This window comes from Mirounga leonina, unplaced genomic scaffold (assembly GCF_011800145.1).
Source record: "Mirounga leonina isolate KUSES-001 unplaced genomic scaffold, KU_Mleo_1.0 Mir_98, whole genome shotgun sequence".
In the NCBI taxonomy this organism is placed as follows: Eukaryota; Metazoa; Chordata; class Mammalia; order Carnivora; family Phocidae; genus Mirounga; species Mirounga leonina.
Window position 1 is genome coordinate 2,318,471 of NW_023270921.1, and position 15,314 is coordinate 2,333,784.

Genomic DNA, 15,314 nt, shown 5'->3' on the forward strand with positions numbered 1-15,314 from the left:
TTCTTTTCTCCCCCTCTTGTTTTTCTTCTTTTCTCCCACTTACAGTCTCCCCCCAAAAAACTTTAAGGGCAACCACTGTTCAACCACAAATCACCATAAATGAAGCAAACTCTCCATAAGCGAAAGCAAAACCCTCTGTGGGGGCGTGTCTGAGTGGACGCCCCCTCTTCTCTCTCTCTCTCTCTCTCAATGCCAGACAACAGCACAGCGAAGTTCAAGTGTCCTCAGGAGAGGGAGGTGGTGCTCACTTTCAGAGACAGTCTAATTCCTTCTGCGCAATTTGACCCCAGGAAAGCAGCCTCCCCTTAAGGGCCAAGGAGCCAGGGCACTTTGAAAATGCCCTCCCTGCCCCAACCCAGGGAGAGGTAAGGGGTGTGAAGGCGGGGCCACTGGGCTGGCGACACTCTCCCGAAGGTCCAGCCCTCGCCCGCCTTCCTACCACCTTAGGGAGCTGGCACAGAGAGCGGGATCACCCTCTCAATGAAAGGCAGATGTCCCTTTAAGGTTTGCTTTGCAGCCCGTGGACTTTAGCCTAAACACGAACCCGCGAAGCTGGCTTTATTTGTCCATGTCTCGGACAGAGCCTGGGAGGCTGCCAGTGGGATTTCAGAGACCGAGCGCGCGAAGGGGCGGGCGATGGGGCAGTAAGTCTGGGATATGAAAAGCGTGGAGAGGACCTAGAGGCATTCGTCGAAAACACAGGAAATTCACTCTTCGGCTTCTCGGCGCCGCGACTGACCGGGGCCGGAGACTGAGACCTGCGTCGTCAGAGTGGCCCAGAGCGCGCGGCTCCCGTGCCCAGTCCTGCCGCGTCTTTCCCTCCCGTCCAGCGCGTCCCCCGGGCTCTGCGGGCTCCCCGGCCATGGCCCCCCGACGCCAGGCCAGCCCAGGGGTCGCTGTCGCCTGCTGCTGGCTCCTCACCGGTGAGCGACCTTGTTTTTTCTGAGCATCTGCGTGCGGGGCTCCGGGCTACGTGTGGGTAGGGAGGTACAGAGAGCTCTGGCCCAGAGAGGTGGAGGGAGCGCTGGTTCACTTTGGGACGCTCTCCAGGTAGTCTAGGCAGGTCCGAGTACAGAAAGGAGTGTCTGCGTTTTGTTTTTGATACTAGTTTTGATGTGTTTCAAAACCTTCCCCCGCAATGCTAGGAGGGAGACAGTGCTGAAAACTTTACAAGGTAGAAATGACTTTACAATTAAAGCTGTTTTGACAGTTTACATTGTATTTTAGGACTTTGCGGAATGTCGTTCCCCCGCCTTTATTTATTTATTTGCTTTTTTTTTTTTTTTTGGAGGAAGGAAACTAGAGGGCACCGGATATATATGCAAAGTTCCTACCTTCAGGTTACTCAAGAGTGAGCATTATTGCATTTTCTTGCTGTCAAGTATTCAAGATCCTTTCTACTACAGAAGGAGGAAAGAAAGAAAAGCAAGGCAAAATTGTTTCTTGTCCTGAAATGATGTTTCTATATAAGGAGGAGGAACACTTTGAAATTGAGAAAGGGATAGTCTCAGAGCAGACTATTTTTTTAAATGCAAAATATAGTATTGTTACTTCTGTATAAAAGGTATTTTTAAGGAAGGACTTTAAAAAAACACTGGAAATGCAAAGTTATATCCAGTTTAGAAAAAGGTTGAATCATAGCATTTTCTAAGATTTTCCAAATGACTAACCCATGGTCAGATTTTACCATATACTGAGGGAGGATAGTTGCAATGGTGAAAGAAAAAGGCAGATTGGTGAAGCTTTGTGTGAAAGAAAGTGACCTGATTAATGATTAGGTTAATGGCTGGGTTTAGCCTATCATCAGTATTCAATGTTCAGTGTCTTTACTGCTGGCATGCTTATTGGTATTAGTTAATTTAACATTTTTCCATTAAAAACAGGGGTGATCAGGCCCATTACTCTGATTTAGATGCCCAAGCATTATTAAGTCTTATGAAAATCACTGAGAAATGGATTATTCGCAAGCAAAACATGTTTTCATGGTGAGGTGGTATTAAGAGAGTTAATTATGAGCTATTGACTTTTCATCCAAATATTTTCCACTACTCAGGATGTGTCCAGTAATCCAAACAGTAGTAACTTCTGAACAGCTTTACAGCCAGTGAATGGTTTAACTTACTAGCTACTGTCACTGCCCTTTGCACTTATTTGACCTATGATGCCTCTTCAGCTCAAACTTTTTGGAGGTTGTTTGCATTTTGTTGTCGTTGTACAAAATCTGAAGTTTTCTAACTACTCAAGTTGTACCTTTTTCATTTTACCAAATAAGCAGTCACTAGTGCAGAAACGATCAAATGCAGTTTGCACATCTCCTCTAAAAAGACAAGAATGAAACTTAAAAAAAATAGAGGTTAATAAGTTACAATTTCACATATGTATATAGGAAATATATGTATATATATACAATTTTATATATTATATAATTGAAGATTTTTTAGGTTTAACTATTTACTCATGCCTAAAACAGTCACAGTTGCATACTATGGGTTTTCTGCAATTGTTGGGATAATATGCCTTGCTAAATGCAGAAAAGGACTTAAAGAATAATGCATAGATATTTCTAAATTATAATATTTAATTTCCTTTTGTGTGTATGTGTATTACTCAATCATACTAAAATTTAAAATTTATTGCATCAGAATCAATATGTTCCTCATATATGCTATATTTATAACCATTTCACAACACAAGGATCTGAAATTTGACTTCTTCCTCTCCTTTGCTGGTTTTCCAGTCATCATATTGTCAGCTTTCCTGGAAACTTCTCAACTCATAGAATTCACAACCAACCTGTGGTCTCATCACCATACTTGCCCATGCACACTACTGTAGAGAGCTCTTTTTGTTGCAAATCTGTACCCAACCTCTAATCTATCTTCTTAATAAGTAATTTTCATTATATCTTAGTCTTTTTAGTAAAACAAACAAACAAAAACACTTTCGTGGTTCTTTATTGTCTTCAGATGAAATCCAGAATTCTCTACTGACCACTCGGGGTTTGCCCTAATCTAGCACCTCTCTCTCTTACTATACCTGTATCGGTTTCCTATTTCTGTTGTATCAAACTACTATAGATTTATTGGCTTAAAAGAAAACAAATATGTTACAGTTCTGTAAGTTAGAAGTATCACTGGGCTAAAATCAAGGTGTGGGCAGAGCTGTGTGTCTTCCGAAGGCTGTATCAGGGAGAATCCAGATTGTTCCTTGCCTTTTCCAGCTTCTAGAGGCCACCTGCATACCTTAGCTTGTGGCTCCACCCTCCATCTTCAAAGCCAGCAGAATAGCATTTTCACATCTTTCCTCTGAATCTGCTTCATCGTCCATTTCCTTCTCTGACTCTGACCCTATTGCCTCTTTCTAATAAGGATCCTTCTAATTACAATGGACCCACTTGGATAATCCAGGATAATCTCCTCATCTTGAGATCCTTAATTTAATCACATGTGCTGAGTCCCTTTTGCCATATAAGGTAACATATTCACAGGTTCTAGGGATTAGGACATGAACATCTTTGGGACACCATTATCCTGCCTACCAAAACCCTGAAATGTAAACTTCCCATGAAAGCCAGTCACATTTCCTTACTTTCTACACAATCCTCATACTCATTTTGCTACTGTGGCTATGATGTTGTTGTTTTATATATCTAGAAAAGAACTCCACCCTTCTTCCCACCACCCCCTGCCATCTAAACAAACTCTCTCCAGCCTTCAAAGCTGCCATCTAAAGGAACCCTCTCTAGCCTTCAAAGCTGGGTTTATATCACGACAACAAACCACCATCCCAATAAACTTCCCATTGGATTAAGAATTGTCTTGTATTAGCTTTTAACAGTATTTTAAAATGATTTGTCAACAAAGATTATTATTTTATGTAAGTCAAAGTCCCAGCAAAAAACTAGTGACACTAACTATATTTAGTTAAATATATTTAGTTAATTAACTAAAGAAAGTTTAATAAAGGACTGTTTACAGAGGCATTTAAAGAACTGACAAAAGATGGCGGAGCACCTTAGGACAAACAATAGTGAGAAGAAAGCCTCTGAAACAACAGTGGGAAGAGAAGCCATTACCACTCTTAGGCCTGAGGAGGTAGCACTGTCAGGTTGACTGTGAACTCTAGCTATGAGAGAAGGGCTGTTGAACAGAAGCTGGGGCATAGGAAGAGGAGTGCAGCTAGAGCCAGAGCTGAAGCCCAGCCAGGAGGGAGCAGGAGAAATAAATACCCCCTTCTTTTCCTCCCACCCTCTAATGTCTTGCCCAACCCTCTCATTGGCCAAGTCCAAATGACAGAATTAAACCTCCTGGGGAATAGGGTCAGGACATACAATAACAGAGAACAACTAACACAATGCTGAAAGGCACATATTTATTGGGAACATATTATGTGTGAGGCCTTGTGCCAAAAACTTTACATGTATTATTTCACTTTAATCTCAAAAAAAGGAAAATTTTAGAATATTATTCATATATTAGAGATGAAGAAACCAAAATGCTAAGAGATTAATTTGTCCAAAGTCCCATGACTAGTAAATGGCAAAGCCTGTGCTCAGCTTACTCTCTGATCTCAAATCTCATGCTGTGAAATAATATGCCATATAGACTACCAAATTCAAGTCCATTTCCTTCTTGCTCAACCCTCTGAAAGTTAAAGCCCAGCATAACTGTCTAAAAGACTTTGAAAAGGACCTAATTAATGATGTGTATCTGATATTTTCTTGACTTTTAGGTATATCATGAAATTAGATGATGTCCCACCCTATATTAATTATAACTCAAATAAGACTATCCCTGGATATTCAGAATATAGAGAATGACCCCTATTTGAGTTATATGTCTCTCCTCACTAGAAACATTTTAGTTAGCCTAAGAGCAAGGAGTCTGCCTTTGTGACTTTTTTCAGTTAAGATTTTCTATTCAAAATGAAGTCCAGTGAGGTGATGGCTGAATATGGAAATCAAATACTTACCCATAACAAAGAAATGACCTCCAGTGGCACACAATGGACTGTCAGGAATTACTGAAGATGGTGAAACTCTTTAGTCATTATGATGTCTGTAAAGGTAGTAGTAAATTCATAGGATGTTTGTTTAATAAATAGGCATTGAGAGTAGCAATGAAATATATATGTTTAACTAGTTTGCCTATTTTTCGTCCCTGCTGTTGTGATGCTGTTTTGATGCATAAACTCTTGGGCCACAGCTTATAACTGCTGATTTTACTTCCTTAGATGGATGCTCTTCTGCCTATGTTTTTTCACCTCCAACCCAAGAAACTTCCCATTAGGTTTAGAACTTGCTGGATTTTCATATGCCCCTTAAAATATTTTGTAGAGTAGCTAGCTCGTGTTTAAAACATATTCAGAAAATTAGGGATCAAAATGCTATTCTTTACCTACACAATCCTTCTGTTGTATGAAACACAAAATAGTGTATTTGAATTCATGTTAAAAATTGAGATGAAAGATATTTGGAATTGTTGCCACAATGCTAAAATCAAAATACATTGCCTATCTGGAGTGGTCTGTGACTGGAGAATTGTATTCACTCTCAAAGCAAGTACAGAAGAGTATCAAGAGATGTAAATGAGCTGAATATATTCCTGTCAAGATTACTTAGTTTCTTTTAGCTCTTCTGTTGTGCCAGCTCCTCTGAGGTCTCCAGGCCTTTGCATAAGCAATTGCTCACACTGCTTGCTTACCCTCAAGTCCCCACATGAACGTCATTTCCAAGAAACCCACTGGGGTAAATTGGTCCTCCTTCCCCAGAAACATGTAAGCCTCTAGCGTCTTTGCTTCTATACTATACCACATGATATGGTTAATTAAATATCTGTCTGTCTTCCCAGCTTGCTATATGCTCTGTGAGGGTAGAGTTTATTATCCTTAGCATCTAAGAATAATAGGCACTTGAAAAGTTGTTATTGAATGAATCTCAAAAGATAGACAAAAGACAAACTCATAAATACTTAAGAGATCAGATTGTCTCTTCTAACTGTATCCTCACCTGGAATATATATATATATATGTGTGTGTATATACACATATATATACACACACCCCCATATTTATATCTGATTGAATGAAAGACACCATCAATTGAATAATGCATCATTATTTTATTCACTACGAAGAAAAAAAAGTGCTGCCAATCCAATTATAATTATTAGACTGTTAGAGATGTTGAAAGATGGGAAAATGTGCATCTGAAAATTACAAACATAACATACAGTAAATCTACATAGTAATTTTCTATCACATTTCTTTGTATTTTTAAAAACTGCATCATAAAATTTCAAACATACTCCTGGATATAAATGACATTCTTTCTGGATACAATGATATGAACCTTGTCCCTCTTCTTAGTTTTTTTCTATATGATACAGGGGATAATTGTTCCTCTGTCATCGGCAGCCTCACCAAATCCCAAGAATGAGCTTCGTCTGAATATTCTACTTCAGGAGAAATGTGACAATAAAGTAATCAAAAATGTTCCACTTGCACAGGATCAATGACTAGTTTTGGCAAACCCTAAATTTCTGTCATAAATGGACTAGTGCTAGGGCTATATGCATATGAAGGGACCTAATTTTTATCTAAAGTCTTCTATAATTTAAAAGGAAGATTAAAAAGTCAACTAAGTCTTAAAAGGAGGTTAGAATATATGCACTGGTTGGTATTAAGAATTCACTTTATGTGCAAAAACATTAATATTGTTTTATCCAAACAGTAGATCTCTGTAAAAAAACAGAAACTTTCCCTTTTCCCCTTTTGCCTGAATTAGCTGAATACTTCTCCCAGCTGTCCACTTAGCTTTGCTTGTGGAGGGCACACGGGCATCTTTGAACAACCTGAGGTTAGCACATTCTCTTTACATAACTGATTGCATTTATTATTAGATATTCATAATCAGAGCTCTGGCTTATTCTGCAAAGACCATTTTCTAAACAGGCATAATGAAATTGTCATTATACATTATTTGCAACATTTTAAGATCCTTTCCTCAGTAAGATGTGTTTAAGATAATCATTTTCTTATCTCAGCACGTGTATCTCAAAAATTGAAATAGGTTTTTAGAAACTTACCTTAAGAGTAATCTTCTCTTTAAAATTTTAGTAACATTATAAAAAAGAATGTTTTCCTAATTTTAAGATGCCAGTGGTAGACAAGTTAAAAATTCTGCATTAAAGGAGAACTAACACTTATGCATCCTTTCATATAATGACTACGTTCATATGACAATTGCTGTGCTGGGTTTCAGGAACACAAACAAATAAAAGGTAGGCTCACAGTCTGAAAAAGGCAATAGACAAGCAAAGAAGCAATGATGGGAGGAGCCTCTAAGGTACTCTAAGCAAAGGAAGGAAAAGATAAGTATGTGTTGCAGAAAAGTTAAGTCTTGCAAAAAATATACTAGAAACAGGAACATTTATACAGCCTTACCGTGCTAAGCCCAGGGTATTCAAACAAGATTTCCATTCTTCAGGAGCTCAGAATGCCTGATGCTGTCATACAAACCATTTCTAACATACCATTATAATAGGAAGGAGAATTGTAATCCAATTCACCAATGAGGTACATGAACTCATGCACTAGGGCTGACCTAAGGTTTCCCTGGAGAAGAGATACTAGTATAAATTAATAGTACCCAACAGATTATCCAGCAGTCAACTTTACTGAACCAGTTATTTTTCTAAGGCTGAATAATTATGATCATGTTTAAGTGAGCCCTTGCCCCTTGCTTTGTCTGATCCAGATTTCTAGCTTCAGGTCACTCATTCTTAGAGATATACTACAGTATCTCACGTGTTTGTAGAACTCTACAAAGTATCATAATCTCAATAGAACCTTATAAGGGTTATCAAATGAGAGAGGCAGGACAAATAATCTGATTTACAATTTAGAATGAAAAGTTCAGGTTTGTAGATGTTAGGGGACTTAATCTAAAGTTGCTATAATCTAGCTAGAAAGATCATGACTCATGTCTGCTGACTCTTGCTGTGCAAGTATTAAACTTGGTATTGATCTTTTTCTACTGCAATGGACCTTAGGAAGAATAAAATTCAAAAGGTACTATGCAAAATTGAAAATAAATATGATAGGGTGAGATTATGAGTAGTGTTTTTCTTTTTTTAAAGATTTTTGCAGCATAATCTTTATAATTAAGACAATTTTAATTATTGAATTCAATGCCCTCAATTCTTAAGTATAGAAATGGAGTTTCTAAGAGACTAAGGTCTGCCAACAGAGTAAAAACAATTGACAGGGTAAAAATTACAATCCATAATGCAATATATGTTAAGAAAAAAAAAAGAAGAAGAAGAAGAAGGTAGCGGGAGGGGAAGAATGAAGCGGGGGAAATCGGAGGAGTAGACGAACCATGAGAGACGATGGACTCTGAAAAACAAACCGAGGGTTCTAGAGGGGAGGGGGGTGGGAGGATGGGTTAGCCTGGTGGTGGGTATTGAGGAGGGCACATTCTGCATGGAGCACTGGGTGTTGTGCACAAACAATGAATCATGGAACACTTCATCTAAAACTAATGATGTAATGTATGGGGATTAACATAAGAATAAAAAAAAAATTACAATCCAGGACATTTGACTTCTAGCCCAGTTCTCTTTTTGAGACTGGAATTATATCAAAAACAACAAATTGAAAACTTTTAATTCTAGAGAGATTAATATAAATAAAATAGAAAAAATAGATATAAAGTTACTGATATAAAGGTTTCTATTTTCAAAAAGCCAGTAAGTAAATATAAAATTATAATTTAAAGTAACAAAGCTAAATCATGTTTTTTTCTCATGATTTTGTGTATTTTGGTAAAGAATGAAAATGTCATATACTGCTATCTATTACATAACTGCTATAACTACAGCAGTTTTACAGTAAGAGGAATTACTTTTTACATAGCATTATTAAGTGAACTATAGTTGGTAACAATATCATGCCTTAAGAACTGTCTGTGATAATACTCATATAGCTGCCACACTTTACATCTGATCTACCCAGCTTATCGTCAATATATAAGTGCAAGGGACTTTTCAAGGGTCAGTGGGGGAATAAAAGGATGAATCCACTCAGAGTTCGATAAGAAAGAAAAGTATTCCAATTAATATAATGAATGGTTTCAAATGTGAGATAACATTTAAGCAGGTGCTTAAAAAGAAGTGGGATTTATGGAGACAGGAGTGAGAGGCAGCGATATTTTAAAGAAAGAGAACGGCATGAGTTAAGGGCAGCAAGTAGACAGTTCCCAGGATGTATGGGGAACAAAGATTATTCCTGTAGAATATAAGGTGCTGGAGGGCAGCAAGTAGAAAATAAAGCTGTAAGGCCAAATCATGAAGGCCTTGAATGCTAGGGAATTGGATTTTAATTAGTAGGGAATGAGAACTCTAAATAACTCAAAATAGAAATGCAATTAGTCTGGAAATATTAAGTTACCACACAAAATCTGGGAGAAACATCAGATCACTCAACAGTAAGCTCCAGTTTCTAAAAAATAGTTCCATTTCAGATCAAATAGTAATTCTATGAAAAATTTTGTAGTATGTTCAATCACCAAAGCACATCTATGTTTAAAAAGACAGCCAATGGGGGACCTGGGTGGCTCAGTTGGTTAAGCATCTGCCTTCAGCTCAGGTCATGATCCCAGCCCACATGGGGCTCTCTGCTCAGCAGAGAGTTTGCTTCTCCCTCGCTCTCTGCCGCCCTCTGCCTCCCACTGCCTGCCACTCTGCCTGCTTGTGCTCTCTCTCTGTCAAATAAATAACATCTTAAACAATAAAATAAAATAAAAAATAAAAAGACAGCCCAAAGTAGTTAGGCCCATAATTTAAATAAACTTTTTAAAAGAACCACAGAATTAACAGTCAGTGTGGATTTCCCACAGGTTTTAAGTGTAGAAATATATGCATATTTTTCTAAAGTATAATATTAGATTTTTCTCAAGGATTATAATGGTGTGACCTAGGCCGGGCAGAAGGAAAACTATGTTGAATGGATGAATATAAAGATTTTTAAAAGTAATAAAAGCAAGGAAGGGACTGGTGCCTTTCAGATGCTCTCAGTTAGTTCCTAAGCTGTGGGTCTTGAATTCGTAAAGGTGACAATAAAGGGGAAGTGGCAGTGGATGACAGCACATAATTTGTGGTTGTAGAGATGATTTCGAGCATCTATAATATAGCCTGCACCACTGAACAGAGGAGAGGGTGTCAAGTTAAGCAGGTCTGAATTTAAAAGCTGGTTTTGTGATCTTGAATACATTTATTTTTCTGTAATTCATTTTTTTAATCTACAAAATGAGGATAACAAATATTTACAGAAGAGGATTAGAAGAGTATAGGAAAGTACCTGATGAATATTCAATAAATGATAGCTCTTAAAGAAAAATTTAACACTTACTAAGATCCTACTGTATGCCTGCCACTGTGATTCTGTGGTTTTTAATCTTTGTCAGACTTTGGAGAGAAGTAAATTCTACTTAGAAAGGTGATCAAGGAGCAACTCAAAGTATTTCTCTCTCCCAGTTAGGAAATGTCCTTTGGAGAGGCAAGCCATCTTCACACTTTAGTGCAATCAGTTCCTTACTCAAAGTTGCTGGGTTTTCTTGGAAGTGGAAGAAGGCAGTCTGAGTTAGAAACTTTATGAGGGCACTCAGTATGACAGGAAGGTGTGGAAGAAGAGGAAAAGGAGGGAGAGAAACCACAAAACAAACAATGCCTCTAATTTGAACTAGAGCTTTAGAAGGGATTTTTGTGTCCCCTGAGAATCTCTGAGGAAGATAATTGAGGCATCAGTATCAAGACTTGTGCCAAAATCAGATTCCTCCCTTTCATCCTGGTCTCACCAGTTCCCGGTGGTAATATTCCCTTTCAGTGCCATATACAAGATAAGAAAGAGAATGAGAAGATATGTAGGTAGGACTACTCTGTTCACCTCCTCTATTCTCTTTTTTCTTTTTTTTTTTTAAGATTTTATTTATTTGAAAGAGAGCAAGAGATCGAGCTCATGAGTATGAGCGGAGGGGGAGGGGAAAAGGGAGAGGCAGACGCACGCAGAGCGTGGAGCTTGTGGGGGCTCAATCCCCGGACGCTAGAGATTATTATTTGAGCTGAAGTCAAATGCTTAACCCCCGAGCCACCCAGGCACCCCTCTCCATCTCATCTTAACTCTCAGGGAAACTCTGGTGAGCTTTTTATATTCACTGATCTTGTTAAGAGGCAATCCTCACTTCTCAACCCCCCACAACCATAAAAATGCTAAGTGACTTAAGGATTTTTTTTTTAAATCAATTTTGTAGCCATTCAGTCGGGTTGGTCCTAGTAAATCAGATTTTCTCTACTTCCAATATCCTCAGCTTAATTTAGGCAGTGAAGATCCGGCCCTAAATTTTGGCGACCCAACCCCCCAACCTTAACATTTCACAGGCTGCAGAGCGGCATAAAGCGGAGACTGCCAATTTTGGATTCTGGGATTTCCAGGACATCAGGGAAAACAACTGAGAGGTCCACCCAGGGGTGAATTCCACAGATAGTTTCTTCTCTCTGGGGTCAGTGCTTTAACATCTGGGTAGTCAGATCGTGCAGACACGGTAACTAAGCGCAGAAAACAGCTGGGCACGTTGCTCTGAGCCCAGACCGACCGTGACCAGTAGTTCTTTGAAACCGTTTCTGGAAATACCAACTCCCAACAGGCGCGCAGCGTTTGAGTGCTGATAAGGCAAGCTGAATTTAGAATTTTGGGGCCAAGTCTCACTTTTGCGAATTCCTTTTACTTTTGGTTAAGTTTTTTAACATTGGATTTACCCCGGGTAGAGAAGGTATACGGTGGCAACGTCACGCAGCTGGAAAAATAACTGCACTCACATACTCCCCAGATTCTGCACAAACAGGTTTGGAAGAGAAAACTTAGGAAGTCCAAGTTCAGCATTAAAATAAATGACTCGCCACCAAAGATTAACGAGCACTTCCCTCTCGGTTTACCCTTCGGACGCACCTCGCGCTTAGCGCGCCTGCGCCCGCCAAACTACAACCCCGCCTCCTCTTCGGGGACGTAAAACGTGAGCCGAGAGGCGGGACGCGGGCTGAGCATGCGCCCTCATTGCATCAGCCGCTGGGTCTGTGCTGGCGGCTGGTACGTCGGAGAAGATTGTGTTTGCTGCAGGGTACCTCGCGGGGTCTGGCGCGGTGTGCCGGGAGACTAAGAAAAGAAGGGCTAGAGTAAGTGTTCCCCTGGGCCGCTTGAGTCGGAGCTAGAGTATTTCCTTCCTGCCAGGCAAGTGCCCGTAGGAACCGGACCCCGCCCCCTTCCCGGCCTAGACTCTCTTTCCCCTCCCTGTCCCTTTCCCACTGGGGATCTTTTCGTTTCCTCTCGTTCTGCCTGCGAACCCCCGCCGAGGTCATGAAGCTCGTGAGAAAGGACATTGAGAAAGACAATGCGGGCCAGGTGACTCTAGTCCCCGAAGAACCTGAGGATATGTGGCACACCTACAATCTAGTGCAGGTGGGCGACAGCTTGCGTGCCTCCACCATCCGCAAGGTACAGACCGAGTCCTCCACGGGCAGCGTAGGAAGCAACCGGGTCCGCACTACTCTCACTCTCTGCGTGGAGGCCATTGATTTTGACTCTCAAGCCTGCCAGCTGCGGGTTAAGGGGACCAACATCCAAGAGAATGAGTATGTCAAGATGGGGGCTTACCACACCATTGAGCTGGAGCCCAACCGCCAGTTCACTTTGGCCAAGAAACAGTGGGACAGTGTGGTCCTGGAGCGCATCGAGCAGGCCTGTGACCCAGCCTGGAGTGCAGATGTGGCGGCTGTGGTGATGCAGGAAGGCCTCGCCCATATCTGCTTAGTCACTCCCAGCATGACCCTCACTCGGGCCAAGGTGGAGGTGAACATCCCTAGAAAACGGAAAGGCAACTGTTCCCAACATGATCGGGCTTTGGAGCGGTTCTATGAACAGGTGGTCCAGGCTATCCAGCGCCACATAAACTTTGATGTTGTGAAGTGCGTCCTGGTGGCCAGCCCAGGATTTGTGAGGGAGCAGTTCTGCGACTACATGTTTCAACAAGCAGTGAAGACCGACAACAAAGTGCTCCTGGAAAACCGGTCCAAGTTCCTTCAGGTAAAATCTTCTCCAAGGATAATTAAGATTGGGCAGAGGGATTTGTATAAACTACTCTTAAATTTTGGAACCGGGAAAAGTACGAGGGGAGAAAGTGTTCACTGGACTGTGATTGTAAGTGAGATAATGAAATGAAAAGAGAGTTGTTAAATAGACTGTTTACATAGTAAACTTCGCTTAAGTCCTCAAACATATAAAGCCATATTTGTGCTTTTGGCTTTAGGTCACTGCAGGCTGATTAATGGGTACTCTAAGAGATTCTTTTGTCTAACTTTCATAATTATGATTCTAGGTACATGCCTCCTCTGGACACAAGTACTCCCTGAAAGAGGCCCTTTGTGACCCTTCTGTAGCTAGCCGCCTTTCAGACACTAAAGCTGCGGGGGAAGTAAAAGCCTTGGATGACTTCTATAAAATGTTACAACATGAACCTGACCGAGCGTTCTATGGACTCAAGCAGGTGGAGAAGGCCAATGAGGCTATGGCAATTGACACACTGCTTATCAGCGATGAGCTTTTCAGGCACCAGGATGTCGCTACACGAAGCCGGTATGTGAAGCTGGTGGACAGTGTGAAAGAAAATGCTGGCACGGTTAGGATATTCTCTAGTCTTCATGTATCAGGGGAACAGCTCAGTCAGTTGACTGGAGTAGCTGCCATTCTCCGCTTCCCCGTCCCTGAACTCTCTGACCAAGAGGATGATTCCAGTTCTGAAGAAGATTAATGATTGGACCTTATAACTGATAAAAGCTGTGTCTCCATTGTTACATTTTCTTAGCATCCTGACAGAAAGCTGCAAGGCACCTTGTGATTCTTACAGGGATTTCTCATGTATTTGGCCACACTAGGTATTTTGTGATTGGCAGGACATGTGTTCAAACTAAGCAATAAATTAAAAGGAAATAATCGCCATGTACTACCATTTTTATTAATTAGAATAATTTATGTAGAAATTATGAGTTATTTGCAATACTTAAAAATACTTTGTATATATAAGAATGCCTATATATTCTTTGGGATAGATCATAAAATCCCAGTGTCATACTTTGAAATAAGTTTTCCTTAGGAAAAGCTATTTAATATTTCATTATCCTCAGTTTACATTGTTTATTTTAATTATGCATAGTGTTCTTGTACGGGATTTAATGATCCCTTTCCTCCATTTCCTCTACACTTTTTTTTTTAATTTGCTATTTTAAGTGATGGCCAAATAATTTGTAGACTTTTCTAGAAGACAAATTTAAAATGTTATTTTTCTTAAGAGACTTGTTAAATCAGTCATGTTACAAGTAAACTCTTGGTGGGTTTTTGTTTCGCCTTGTTTTACAGTTAATCATACTTGCTTTGGAGGAACACTTCATCAGTTATTTTTAGATCATAGAGTTTTGATCTGCTAGGGATTCTCAAGATAAGTTATTTGAGGTATCTTTATTTTTTTTAAATGCAATTAAGGTGTGTGATTTGCTGTTACGTGGCTAATTAGTGCTAAAGCTGAAAAGTAGTCCCTGCTCTGGGCTCCATTTCTTTGCACTGCCACACTAATTATGTATTTATTTGGCTTATCCTAGATATATGTAGTGCTATCTTATATTTCTATGTGGCATTAGTCTGTGCTTGCACATTCTTAACCAACTGAGCCACCCAGGCGCCCTGTGCTTGCACATTCTTATTGGACTCTCTCTCTACATCCTATTTTAGGGGGTGAAAGGCCTGTTCAGAAAGTTTGATTAAGTCACATCATTAGTAGTATGTGGTAGTTGACTTGTACTCCAGTACTCTACTGTAATGAGGGAGTTTCTGCTCTGCTAATACCTGAGATTTTAAAATATTTTCATTAAGTATTTTGGATGTGCATTTTAAGAGTTCGGGAGGGATCCTTGGAATGGACTTGCATCCTGACCTTTTACAAACCTCAATTTAGCAAAATAATTAGGAAAGGCATTATGAAGAAAGAGTGGTAATTAAGTTTGTAACACATTGGTACCTACTTCAAATACAGATACTAAGAAAACTTTTGCTGTCCTTTCTGTGTCTAGGCTTTTCTCCTGGGACAAGTGCCAGGTCTGGGGATTATTTTTTTTATAAACTTCTAACTAAGCTGAGTTTATTTTAATCTATAATTAGGAATAGACACTTCCTGGGCGCCTGGGTGGCTCAGTTGTTAAGGATCTGCCTTCGGC

General features: G+C 40.0%; 2 protein-coding genes across 2 annotated transcripts in view; both read left to right on the forward strand.

Moving 5' to 3' along the window:
- Positions 1–299: 299 nt before the first annotated feature.
- Positions 300–15,314, forward strand: part of LOC118006650 (integrin alpha-1) — a 170,675-nt gene continuing 155,660 nt past the window's right edge. Inside the window, exon 1 of the mRNA XM_034999364.1 lies at positions 300–923. Within this exon, the coding sequence (XP_034855255.1) occupies positions 863–923 (61 nt within the window). The 5' untranslated portion in view covers positions 300–862. The remainder of the gene's footprint in view (positions 924–15,314) is intronic.
- LOC118006651 (protein pelota homolog) lies at positions 9,808–14,042 on the forward strand. Its single transcript, XM_034999367.1, has 2 exons — positions 9,808–13,134; positions 13,427–14,042. Exons 1-2 carry the CDS (start codon positions 12,409–12,411, stop codon positions 13,856–13,858), a joined length of 1,158 nt encoding a protein of 385 aa, XP_034855258.1. The 5' UTR covers positions 9,808–12,408; the 3' UTR covers positions 13,859–14,042.